At 39.4% G+C, this 13,688-nt stretch overlaps 1 protein-coding gene across 2 annotated transcripts in view; it reads left to right on the forward strand.

Moving 5' to 3' along the window:
• The window catches only part of polrmt (polymerase (RNA) mitochondrial (DNA directed)), a 71,413-nt gene that overhangs the window by 37,081 nt on the left and 20,644 nt on the right, over window positions 1-13,688 (forward strand). For both annotated transcript variants that reach the window (XR_005699047.1, XM_040052779.1), the window contains exons 16-20: window positions 1,193-1,245; window positions 7,784-7,882; window positions 8,246-8,318; window positions 10,923-11,014; window positions 12,026-12,099. Coding sequence is in view for 1 of the 2 variants with exons in the window: in XM_040052779.1 (XP_039908713.1) it covers window positions 1,193-1,245; window positions 7,784-7,882; window positions 8,246-8,318; window positions 10,923-11,014; window positions 12,026-12,099 (391 nt within the window). In the remaining variant the exon portion in view is untranslated. The remainder of the gene's footprint in view (window positions 1-1,192; window positions 1,246-7,783; window positions 7,883-8,245; window positions 8,319-10,922; window positions 11,015-12,025; window positions 12,100-13,688) is intronic.

The following is a 13,688-nucleotide window of genomic DNA, read 5'->3' on the forward strand; positions in this document are numbered from 1 at the left end:
AATAAGCAGTTAATGTCTGAAACTATTCTATGTGTTATTAAACCCTATAATGACATTTTTAGCCTATAATCAGGTCAGGGTGTTGGGCGTCTACTAGGGCTGGGCGGTAATACCGGTATAATGTTGGGCAACGATAAGAAAATGAAATGTCGCGATAGAATATGGGTAAAACGCGCATGCGCAGTGCCTTTGTTTTCATACGCACATGGCGGAAAAAGCATGGCGGAGAATGAGAAGGGCGAAAGCGGATCGTTGAATGAAACAGAACTGGTTTGTAAAAATGCTGCAACTTCAGTGGTGTGGAACTGGTTTAGCTTTCGTCCATCAGATACACAACAAAGCACTATTTTTGGTAGTGCATGCTAGCGGGCCGTCGTTATTACCGTGTTTTTTGGAAAATACAACACATTTAAAATCAATCCTTTGATTTTTCTGAAAGTCGACAGTGCCCCTTATAATCCCGTGTGCCTTATGTATGAATTCTGGTTGTGTTTACTGACCTCGAAACGATTTTATGTACACGGCGCTCGAAAATCTGTCAAGTGCTTTAGTACGACCTTGCTAAGCTACGAACCCGCACCGCTTGATGGATTGTCGGAGCGTTACGGCTATTGTTGGCAGGAGCCTCGCGGAGTGATACGTACTGTGCTTCAACATAATATTACCGTACTGTGTGTGTATAACCTCTTTTTAAGTTTTGTGGATATTCTACATGGTTATGCTGAGGATATGTCGGCCAGTTTCCACTGGAAATGCCTTTTGGTTAAACTGTCAGCAAGAAATTTGCATTTGCACTGAATTTTTATATAACTTTAATGCACATAAAAACTGCTGCTTGTTTAAGTGAAAATACATTGATGGTTTGTTTTTTGCACTAATAAAGTTGTGGAGTTGTAAAGTATTTTGTCTAGTGTCAATTATATCGTTATCGCAAATTTTCAAATGTATATCGTGATAAATATTTTTGGTCATATCGGCCTGCTCTAGCGTCTACTATAAACAATTTTAGTTCAGAGAGGGATGATCATTAGCCCTTTACCTTGTTTTGTTTATTTTTTTTCTCAGTTTTTGAAATGTCCATTAAACAACTAGATTTAAATGAGAGCCTGACCAATACAGGATGAGCATCTTGTGCAGAATTGCAGTATCATTTAAGAGTTTGACTCTCTGTCTTTTCCTTTTGTCTCTCCAGCTGAAGAGTACCATGCAGCACATAAACCTCAAGATAAGCCACGACACCAAAGAGTAAGTTCTCCTGTTTCTGTCAGTTTCTCCTCTTGCATTGTTAACCCTGACCCACAGCATATGTAAAGTGACCCCATTGATGTCTTCAGCTGAAAGGTCCATTATTGACCTAGAACAAGAACACAATGCGGGTAATTACTTCAGGCTCTTTCTTTCTTTCTTTCTTTCTTTCTTTCTTTCTTTCTTTCGCCTTTTGTAGTCACAAATTTTAGAAATGTACCTTCAGACTACTCGACAAATCTCTTGTTAGCTTATAGAGGTGAAGAAATGTGGAAATTAGAGCTCCCTTGGGGCAGTTAGCTTGCACTTCGAGGCACTTCAGCCACACTGTCTCCTGTAGCTGTTTTCACTAATTGCATACTCAGACTTTGAAATATCTTCGCATTTGTCATAAAGTAGAAAATGGCATCAGAGGTTTTTAGGAACCTCTTTGAAAGCATAGTTTGAAAGCACACTGTCTGTTTCAATTATAAGTGGAACTGAGATCGAAATGAGTTGAAAAATAAGTTCAGGCCACTTTCCACAAAGCCTCATTTATAGATCTAGTAATGAAAGTCAAATAACTGGCTCAATACCTTATTAACTTGAAGAAGATGGGATTATGCAATAAGAAGAGGCTGCACAGGCTACAAAATCTGTCAGTCAAGATAAGAAAGCATTAACATGTGAGAAATGGTGAAATATATTCCACTTATTTTTCTATAATAAGAGGCACTTTTTACAGTAGTGTGCAAAGGTTCTTAACCACACCTAATTTCTTTATATTGTTCTAAGAAAATGGGAAGCGGGTACAGCAATTGTTTGAAATATGTTCAGACATACATGGAAATCCAGTATATAAGGAAAAAACAGAGTTTGCACAATTCGAAAATCAATATTTGGTATTAGCACCTTTATTCTCCAGCACAGCTTGAACTCCCTTAGGTAAGCATGTGTTTTCTTCTTAAAGGTATGCTTTTACTACATTGGCAGTGTGTATATGATAGTTACCCTGCTGAAAAATCAAATGTTGCCAATCAGAAGCTTTCCAGATGGTATCGTGTGGTGGATCAGTAAATCATAATTATGTCAGATTTGACAACAACCCCAACACAATTGGCTGTAAAGCTCCAAAACACAACAAGACCTGCATAGTGTTTTACTCGATGTTGCACCTCTCCCATGCTCCCCTTTGTAAATATTAATAATGATTTGAACAAAAAAAAAAAAACATTTTAATTCATAACTCCATAAGATCTGTAGTGGTCAGTCTGACTTTACAATGAATAAAATATTCCTCTGAAAATGGTCAGGCAGCCAATACCCAAAGAAAGCCTAGAGAAGTTTTGCTCGATACCACTACAGGGAGTGCAGAATTATTAGGCAAATGAGTATTTTGTCCACATCATCCTCTTCATGCATGTTGTCTTACTCCAAGCTGTATAGGCTCGAAAGCCTACTACCAATTAAGCATATTAGGTGATGTGCATCTCTGTAATGAGAAGGGGTGTGGTCTAATGACATCAACACCCTATATCAGGTGTGCATAATTATTAGGCAACGTCCTTTCCTTTGGCAAAATGGGTCAAAAGAAGGACTTGACAGGCTCAGAAAAGTCAAAAATAGTGAGATATCTTGCAGAGGGATGCAGCAGTCTCAAAATTGCAAAGCTTCTGAAGCGTGATCATCGAACAATCAAGCGTTTCATTCAAAATAGTCAACAGGGTCGCAAGAAGCGTGTGGAAAAACCAAGGCGCAAAATAACTGCCCATGAACTGAGAAAAGTCAAGCGTGCAGCTGCCAAGATGCCACTTGCCACCAGTTTGGCCATATTTCAGAGCTGCAACATCACTGGAGTGCCCAAAAGCACAAGGTGTGCAATACTCAGAGACATGGCCAAGGTAAGAAAGGCTGAAAGACGACCACCACTGAACAAGACACACAAGCTGAAACGTCAAGACTGGGCCAAGAAATATCTCAAGACTGATTTTTCTAAGGTTTTATGGACTGATGAAGTGAGAGTGAGTCTTGATGGGCCAGATGGATGGGCCCGTGGCTGGATTGGTAAAGGGCAGAGAGCTCCAGTCCGACTCAGACGCCAGCAAGGTGGAGGTGGAGTACTGGTTTGGGCTGGTATCATCAAAGATGAGCTTGTGGGGCCTTTTCGGGTTGAGGATGGAGTCAAGCTCAACTCCCAGTCCTACTGCCAGTTTCTGGAAGACACCTTCTTCAAGCAGTGGTACAGGAAGAAGTCTGCATCCTTCAAGAAAAACATGATTTTCATGCAGGACAATGCTCCATCACACGCGTCCAAGTACTCCACAGCGTGGCTGGCAAGAAAGGGTATAAAAGAAGAAAAACTAATGACATGGCCTCCTTGTTCACCTGATCTGAACCCCATTGAGAACCTGTGGTCCATCATCAAATGTGAGATTTACAAGGAGGGAAAACAGTACACCTCTCTGAACAGTGTCTGGGAGGCTGTGGTTGCTGCTGCACGCAATGTTGATGGTGAACAGATCAAAACACTGACAGAATCCATGGATGGCAGGCTTTTGAGTGTCCTTGCAAAGAAAGGTGGCTATATTGGTCGCTGATTGTTTTTGTTTGTTTTTGAATGTCAGAAACGTATATTTGTGAATGTGGAGATGTTATATTGGTTTCACTGGTAAAAATAAATAATTGAAATGGGTATATATTTGTTTTTTGTTAAGTTGCCTAATAATTATGCACAGTAATAGTCACCTGCACACACAGATATCCCCCTAAAATAGCTAAAACTAAAAACAAACTAAAAACTGCTTCCAAAAACATTCAGCTTTGATATTAATGAGTTTTTTGGGTTCATTGAGAACATGGTTGTTGTTCAATAATAAAATTATTCCTCAAAAATACAACTTGCCTAATAATTCTGCACTCCCTGTATAAAAAAGTTACAAGTCTCTTTTTTTTTTTTTTTTTTTTTTTTTTTTTTTTTTTTTGGAGGCAAAATGCACTTTTGCATAGTACTCTACATTAAAGATTGCGTGACACAGCCTGAAAAATGCTTTTTAAAATTTACTTAAGGGTTAAATTAGAGTTATACAATTGTCATACAGCAAAATAACTGTCTTCATGACTAGAATTTCAATGTCTTCCTGAAATTTAATAGTTCTTAAATGTAAGTTGGCTTCACTCCTTTAAAGCCAAACATTCATCTTCTGGTACTGATGAATTTACCAAGAGAGGTTGAGCTATAACATGCCAATGAATTCCACATGTTGAAAGATGAATTATCACTAAATTTCTTTTTGCCATCTACAAAACTGCAAAGAGCTAGAAATGTGTGGATAGAGAGGTTAAAGAAAAGACAGAGAGGTGAGCGAAGAACAAAAGGAGACAGAGTGAGAGACAGCAATGGAGTCTAGGAATGACAGAGTGAGAGCACTGGAGACACAGATGACAAAGACTGACAGCCATCCTCCTCAGTCTGACATCTACAGTACACCACAGATCCAGTCCTTTGAATATCAAAACAGGGCAAGGGTTAGAAGAAGTCAGAGGGAGGAAAGAGTTCAGTCCGAAACTTGAGATTTGCTGTCAGCGGAAGCAAGCTGACATTCTGAGCCAGACTCCACACAACCATCGTGATTTTCTTTGGCCTTTCACTCCACACACACAGACACACAGAACCACACATATTTGCATGATCTCCTTAAGGTAAACTGATCCAGCAGTATAGTTTTTAAAAAGGCGCAGTAGTAAGGGAGTACTGATGGCTTTTTCTCAGTTCTCTTGCTTTTTCCTTTAGTCTTCTTTTTTTCTTTTAAAAAAACGGGTGTTGTTAATCCAGGCCTGTGCTGTGAAATACAGTCTTTTTGATGCAAGCCCTATAAGAGTCGCTTGTTTGCTCTGTAGAGAGAGCAGTTTCACCTCAGAGACTGTCCTCCCTGTCTACCTTTACATTCTGTTAGGCTTATGGGATTTAAATCTGACATTTTTGTTTTTTTGTGTATGTGTGCATGTGAGGAAAAAGAAAAAAAAATATTTCTGTGCACTGATACGCAAGCGAGCTTGCAAACAAATGTCCAGAAATCTTGATTTTGCTGAGCTTAAAGCTCAAACAGCAGAACTGAAAGCACTTGGTAAGTCTACATTTCCAAGCCAAAAGAAAAATGGACAGACGGAAAAGAAGACTGACAGAGACAGTCATGGTTTACGCCTGTGTGTTTGATTTAGCTTTGGCTCAGGCTGTCGGTGCTCTTTCTGCATTCCCATTAGAATGTTGTCGTCTGTGGCAGCCCAGAGGATTTGAATGGCACAGGCGCAGGGTAATGGGAACACAGGGGATGCAGATTGGCAGGGTGTTTTTTAACCACCAATTTCATCATCAGAATCACCAGCATTGCATTTGTATTACTTCTGTAAGCATAAAGCAGGCTGCGCCCCGGAGATCACATAGCACAAAATAAATATTGATGTTGAAATCCGTCCACACAGCAGGGCTTTATTCCACAGTGTGACTTTTATAGCTCAATTATGACTAATAATGTTAATGATGCATCCATTAACAGTAATAAATTCATGTGTGCTCTTCCTCCTACATTGATTTTTATTAGCTGGACATTATTGTCCATAATCAAATAAAGTTTATTAGACTTCTCGACCTATTAAAAAAAAAAAAAATGTGGACAATTAAAGACATGTTTAAATAAAACACAGTTCTTAAGCTCCAATCTGTGCGTGTCTGGCGAAAAAGATAATATGACTTTTTCATTGATAAGGTTTTCTGAAGAAATAATCTCAGTAACTTTAAAGCTAATGGAAGTTAAGCCTGGCCTAAAGACAACACAGCCTTCATCTTTCTGTACCGTGGCAGGTTTTTATTTGTCACTCATTCAGTATGAATGCGGATAGATTTGGTCAACATGTGAACTACAGTCATGCTAGAAATAGTAACCAACTCTACAGATGTGTAGTTCAAAATAGAGGTCCAACACTGGTCATTGGTACTAATGTAATAAAGACCACTGAACACTCTTGGATCAGAATGTCAACTTGTTAATGGGCATTATGGCTTCCTTATCTTTCAGCCTCTGATCTAACAGTCCATAATGGTTAGCACAAGGTGCCATTATAATGTACAGTGACTCCACCTACAAATCTATTAGCCATATGTGATTTCATTCTGGTAGACCTCCCCTTAATGGCTGTCTCATCGAACAGCACTGCATTACTTTAAGCACAGCTGTCATTTTTAGCCTCCATCTGACCACATGCTGGATTTTCTTCAGTGAGCTCAAAACTGTTTTAAGTGAATTTCATTTTGGGGACAAGGACATGTATTGTAGATCAAAGACTTTGTAGTTGGGCCTGAAAACCTCCCCCTCCTCCTCCTGTCTTTACAGTGTGCTGCATTAAAGTGTACCGTGTCATACCATGACATCTCCACCAAATATTCTCCCTCAAACCTCTGAACGCCCAACATTTCCCCACATATCCACACAATGTGCACACAAGGATTAGACACATGCATATAGACTGTGCACCTTATACTGTTATAGATATCTAAATATAAAAGACGCTGTTGTAAACAAAGTTTCAGTGTGTGTCATATTTGGTGAACTGCAGCAAGCTGCATGCCTCCACATTCATGCAACAGCAGGATCATTGTTGCTCTCTAAAGTTAGTTTCACATTTACACACCTGAAGCAACAGCAGTCACTTCAATAATGATCCTTGACACACAGACAGCATGTGTCAACATTCAAGTTAAATAGAGTGTACTCTCTTTATCAGAGAAACTATGAAACAGGTTGTTTTTTTACAGTGGGAAAGTTGGTCTTTATTGATATAGTGTACATTAAATTCTTGTTTACAAGAAGCTTATACTAGTATAGAATGTAAATGACTATTACACCGACACCGACCTATATTCGACCTACATGGCTACCCATGTGTACCCATTTACTTTATCCATAGTTAAGTAGTTATGTGATAAGGCCACAGTGGCTGGGACATTTGGCACTTAATATGTCAGACAGTTAAAGATGTTACAGTAGAGCTCTGGACGGACACTCTGACCCTGTGACTGTTGGAAAAAACAAAAAGGCTTGCTCCGGGTCATGCTCCTGACTTGAGTATTGCCTCCAGGCTTGGGCATAAAGGACTATTCCACAGAAAACTCCACTTTTGTCTCTGAGCTGTAGCCAGGGTCTCCGCTTACTCCACACCAGTGAAATCCTTAACGTGAAGTTTTATGCAGAGTTTGGGGTCTGCACAAATTTCCCCTGTTCCTTCGCAGATGTGTGCGTGCAAGTGATTGGAACGTATCTTCGATGAAGCAAAGCTCACATAGTTTCTGAAGTAACCTGAGGTGCACAAGGAGACGCTATTGAAGGTTTTATTTTTACAAACACTTAAACATAAACAAAAATGATAGATTGGTAACTGTCTCACTCTGGGGAATTGTGAGCACGGTTCATAATGAGGCCATTTCAAGCTTGTGTACAGGAACCATTAGAGAAAATAACTATATAAGGTATTATATGTCTGCGCTTTGTTCTCTGTCTTTTCACAGGAGACCAGACACAGTTAAACAGAAGAATGCTTTTCCACCAAACTTCATTCACTCTCTGGACTCCACACACATGATGCTGACATCTCTCCACTGCTACAGGTAACGTGTCAAAAACCTGAAATAAAAGATTCTTTACGTTTTTTGTTGGTGTTACAGAATCATTTTTATAGAGTCAGATACTGGCACTCTCTGTATTTGCATGATCCCATATGAGTGCAGTCTCATATTAAGTCCATTCATCACCTCAAATAGGCATTCTGTTAATTCATTCCCTCTTTATGACACTATAATTGGCTTTGAATGAATAACTGCTGTTGGCTTGCTAGGTTTCTAATAAAGTCCTGTGCACTTACCTTTTATAGTAACACTGTCTACTCTTTCTTTTGTCCTTTTTCTGTGATGTAATTGCTGCACGTGACCTGTCATGATGCCTTTGTCTCCTCTCTTCTTGTCCTCTCTCAGTTCTGGTCTGACTTTTGTCTCAGTTCATGACTGTTTCTGGACGCATGCGCTCACTGTGGACACCATGAACAAGGTAACGTTTTAAAGCAGTCAGTTTTTTGCTCCCGCCTGTGCAGATTACTTCATTTTTTCACAGCTGTTTCCAGCATGTTTTGATCATGTATATTCAGGGTTTTGCGCTTGCCTTCTTTTGCTGATTAATTAAAGTTAAAAAATGACACCACTGATTATGTCTTGCTTTCTTTAGTCGAAGCTGAGCAGTGTTTTTGTGTTTGTGAAATCACTGAGACCTGAGCTTCTTTTAGCATTTCTACAGCCGAAGCAGGTGATAAAAATATTTTGTGCAGCACCTATGACTAGTGCTTCAGTTTTGGGAGAACAGCTTGGTGATGCCAGTGAAACAAACTTCTTTTGTCACTGCTTTGTACATATACAGGCTGCAGGTAGCACCAGCAGACAGGCTGATGTGCTGAATAAATGACTGCCTGCCCCCGCCAGCTGAAACTCAGTCATCAGGCCCAGACTGAGACACAGCATTGAATAAAATGGATCAAATTACCATAAGGCCCCAATTTTCTGTAGATGTAGCTTCAGAGCAGTCGGGGTTTTATGTCTTCACCCAGTCTCAGAGGAGTTAGAACCAATGAAGCAGTTCCCTCTCACTATATTTATTCCCTTGCATATTCTCCGTCTCATCTGTGTGAGTGTACGCCTTCCTCATTACACAGGTAATTGAACACAGCGGTAGACGGGGGGTATTAAATATCTTGGTCAACACCTAAGCACACGAAGTAGATCCTTGTTTTAATGGCAACTGATTCTTCCTTCACCTGCCAATTTCTCTGGACTGCGCATCCTATTAAAAGGGCACGGATCCTATCAGTGCTGGGCGAGGTGTGGAGTACACCTCTGATTCACTGTGAAATGCACCCACAGATAACAATAATTAAAAGTTTAAGGAAACTGATTTAAACAACATAATTGATAAAGGTAACTCATAAAGGAAAGAAACTTTAGTTCTAGCTCTTCTGATACGTTCAGACATATAAACTTTAAAAAGGTGGTGTGGATTTTTTTTAACAAGACGTGGGGGAGAAATAGTCTGATAGTAAAACCGTATATGTTACTGTATATTTACAGTACTGTGCGAAAGTCTTGACCCACCCTTCGTTTCTTTATATATGGTGAGGAAAATTGTTACAGCACTTAATCTGCAAACATACATGCAAATACAGTTTGGAAGGCAAAAAAAAGTTTTTACAATCCTAAAAAGCTTGAAAGTCAATATTTGATAATGACTTTAATATATTTTGTTCTGTTGAGGAGTTAAACCATGAACTTTCAAATCTGGATTCGTGACTCTATCAGATGTGTTGTCGCTGATTTTCAGTCCAGTTCTTGTGTAATTTGGCAAACATCAGCCTTTTCTCCCCATGTCCCTTCCTTTAGAATGGCTTCTTGACAGCCACCCTTCCCCTGAGATGATTTCAGATTAGCTTTCATTGAACATTAGAGAAGATAGATAAGCTGAAGGTCTAGGCCTGATCTAGGGTTTAGGCCTGACACATGTTTTGTTTTGGTTTTTGTCCTCCACTTTGTTTTCTACTTTCTGGTTTTCTTGGATATCTTTTTAAGGATGAATGGTGCTGCGATATTAGCTTTCAGCTAACTGCTCTTTGGGAATCACCATGTTGGTGCAAAAATACAACTTTATGCTGTCATGGTTGTCAAATTGTGTTATCTTTGGAAATCTTCATAGGTTCAAGCAAAGAAATGGCAGCAAATGATGTGTTTTTGTGACAGGCTGCTCGTAACAAACTGGCTACATTTTTATGTGTAACAACATAACACAGGTTCGTCCCTTGAGTTTAGGTGCTTTTTTTTTTTTTTGTTGAAATGATTCATGGGTCAGAGTTAAGGTGCAGCACACAAACAAAACAAGTTCCTCTAAAAAGGTTTCGGCACAATGACTGAACTGAAAATGAGTCCAAAGGAAAGTCAAAGACCTTTTTTTTTTTTTTTTTTATAAAGAAAATTACAGAGTTTGGCTCCTTGGCAACAAAATCTAAAGAAATGACGAGTGGCTCAAGACTTTTGCACAGTACGATATCAGCATTTACAGAAGGGTGCAAAAGTTTTAGGGTCTCTGATAAGCAGTTTGACGTGCCTGTAGAGATTCCGTGTGATATTGTGCTGGATGATCTATGATCTTCTCATGAATGACTGTTAATTAGCTATTAAATTAAGTCACCTCGAGCCAGCAAATGTGTATCATGGGGTTCTTTTAAGTTATGGAAAATAATTTGATTTTAATTAGACCTTTGTGATATCCAGACCTGCATAAATATGGAAATACTAACGCAATAATATTACAACACAGCTCATCTTTTCCTGTTATCTTCTAACTTTAATAAATTCTTTCCACCCTACCTTCTCTTTCAGTACATTTGACAAAAATGGGTTTTGAAGCAGAAATGGAGAAAACATACAGCCAAGGCAAAGTTGTTTCAGCTCTTGGAGCTGGTCCATTTGCCAGATTTGGTTGCATCCCTTGATTTTTTTTCTTCTTCTGTGCTCCATTCATTGTTCAGTTGGTCAGCAAGCCAGAGTCAAACGGTCAAACGTTTAAACCGAACTAACTCAAAGTGCACTTCTCTCTGCCTCGTCTTCCTGCCAGGTTTGTCGGGAACAGTTTGTCGCCCTGCACAGCCAGCCAATCCTTCAAGAGCTGTCCAACTTCCTGCTTCACAAATACTGCACAGGAGTCCTGTGAGTTTGCACCCACATGGAGGAGCACTTTTGACTGGGCTCATACACACAGATCCCAGGAGCGCTACTGTGGTTGCTCAGGCAGCAAAATATTTGTCATACAGTATCAACATTTCAGTGAAATATTATGTAATAGCTACTAGTTCATATTTTCATACTTAGTTGCACCTATCTGCTGTCTGTCCCTCTTGTTCTTACATAACAAGCCATCATTCTCACGAGTCTGTGTTTATGCTATATTGTATTACCGTTAATGAGATTTTTATGATATTTGTGATATGTGCCACCACAGATTGAACATATTCAGCTACTACATGTGCACAGGTTATAAAACAGAAGCTAGACAAACATAAGAGGGCTTTATAGCCACTAATCTCAGGGCTTTGTGTCCTTGTAAAGCACTGAGATTTTCTACAGTTTCTACATGACATTAGATACAACATGATTCTCTCTCCCCATGTCCGTCTTACTATCCTCCCCCTCAAGATGGGTTATGCTCATCATCCACTTCCACAGCACCTTCTTTGTCTCTCTTACCATTGTTACTGCCTAGTTTCACGAACACATTTTTCATTCTAGGATGTGTCAGAGAAGAGGAGATGTGGAACTACAAAGGCATTTTGGGTTTCTTTATTCATCAAAATGTTAAAGTAATTTTTTTCTAGTATCAAAAAATAACCCAGCTCACCTGTGCACAAATGTACTTTGCTGTGTAGAGTTTTTATGCAGAGTATAAAGTTGCTCTCACACTGATCTGCAGAATGACAAAACCGCGCAGACAAACAGAGCGGACTTTACAGTGGTGGCAATGAGACCTTCTTCCCAGTAGTTACATTTTTAAACCAAAAAACCATATTTATATATTCAATTAGTTTTATTTTTGTTAATAAGGAAGAAAGAACAGGTAACTGCGTTTGTAGGAGGGCTGAAAATCCTTTGACTTTGTACTCCTATAGAGACAAAAGCACATTTTTCTCTGAGTTAACTTTATTACTCTCCTCTTTGTGGCAGGACTGAAGCCAAGAGCAAAAAGTACCAGGAGTATAGAAGGCTGATGATGCTGCTGGCCAAAGTGCCCCAGACAGGTCAGTTTGAATGAGGCTGTGTGGCTCCCAAACACCTGGACTTGATGGAGTGTTTACAAGGACAAGGTACAGGGTGATGGGGTTTGTTCCTAATTGGGCAGAAGAGAACTTGTACAGGTATACCTTAAAGCTCTTAGCAGAAGGGCAATACTGGTGGACCGTATGAACTGGATCCATCCACAATTCTGCATTTTCCTCCTTGCTTTATAATTCTGATTAGTGTTGAATATTGTCCATACATATCCGACTTGGTCAAATAGCCTGATTTGGTCCCAGATTAGAGTATTCTACATTTTCAAAAACTAAATAACTAAAAATAATAAGTAAAAACTAATAAGCTTGTGTCATTGTGTTTCGTAACCTGCATGGCCACTTGCAGGTCCAGCTTCCTCACTTTACCTTTTGATGTAATTTGCGTTTCTATTCATTGTTCTCCTAAATGGATGTGGTGCACAGAGGCAGTCTCTCTCTCGGTCTCTCTGTCAGGTGGATGCAGGCTTTTCTGTTATGCAACCTCTTGCTCCATCTCCATTTGTACACTTATGATCTGCTTGGCACTGACAGCTGGGTTGTACCAATTGATTGCTGTTAATTGTGTCCCTCCTCTGCATAATCAGCTTATGTGGCTGAGACCGGTCAGGTGTGCACCTCGGGCGTCTGTTTTCCCGCATGTCCGCAGTTTTCATTTCAATAGAAGGCCCCACTGAATGTGGAGTATAATCTTTACTATAAAGGATCCGAAACGTATGATTATCCGGTTTCAGCGTGTGTGTAATGAAGAGCATCAGTTGATGAGGTGTATCTACAGCTATAAATTTAGGGTTTTAAAAAAGGCTGGAGAGAGAACTCAATAACCTGTGAATGTTTTACCAGCTGGAGTCTGAGTTTGGGAATAACCGATTGGCCGTCTGTGAGAATAATGATGGCTGTCAGCTATTCTGTTTGTGTGCTGGACTTGGAGTTAAGAATACAATTCAATGAATCGGTTGTGGGTGCAGTATCTTATTAGCAGTCTCACAGAGCCAATAATTGAAGGAAAAACATAATAAAGACAATAAATTATTATGCATGGTTTATGGGGCAGCTTGGATGCCTGCTAAGAGGGCAGCAAGTATCCAAACATGAATGAAGGAACAAAAAACTGTATTGATATCTATGTTAGTTAGTTAGTATATTAACTTGATGTCAGCATGTTCCAGCTATAATAAGCCTTTTCACTCTTCACTTTTTGTGTCCTTTCCTCAATAATTTATACAGCAGCTCCTGCTGGTGTACCTAACTGTCAGAGAGGCAGAGCACACAAGGCTAAGCACAGAGTGCAGGACAGGACCTCATTCAGACCTAAAATTAGCATTCATGTGGTAATGGAAAATTTACTTGTGCCCTCCAATTTGAACATTAAAGTTTCACTTAAAAAACCCACTTAAAAGAATATTTTTCTCCACTTCTTCTGTGGCATAAAGGTTGTAGTTGGTCTTTTAGAACAGTTTGCTCAGATTTAATCAATTTTGGATGAATCATAGATTATTTTTAATAATTTGGATTATGCTATGTATTATGCAGTCACTTAAAAATAATTAAAAAAACAA

This window comes from Simochromis diagramma, unplaced genomic scaffold (assembly GCF_900408965.1).
Source record: "Simochromis diagramma unplaced genomic scaffold, fSimDia1.1 OVJJ01000419.1, whole genome shotgun sequence".
In the NCBI taxonomy this organism is placed as follows: domain Eukaryota; kingdom Metazoa; phylum Chordata; class Actinopteri; order Cichliformes; family Cichlidae; genus Simochromis; species Simochromis diagramma.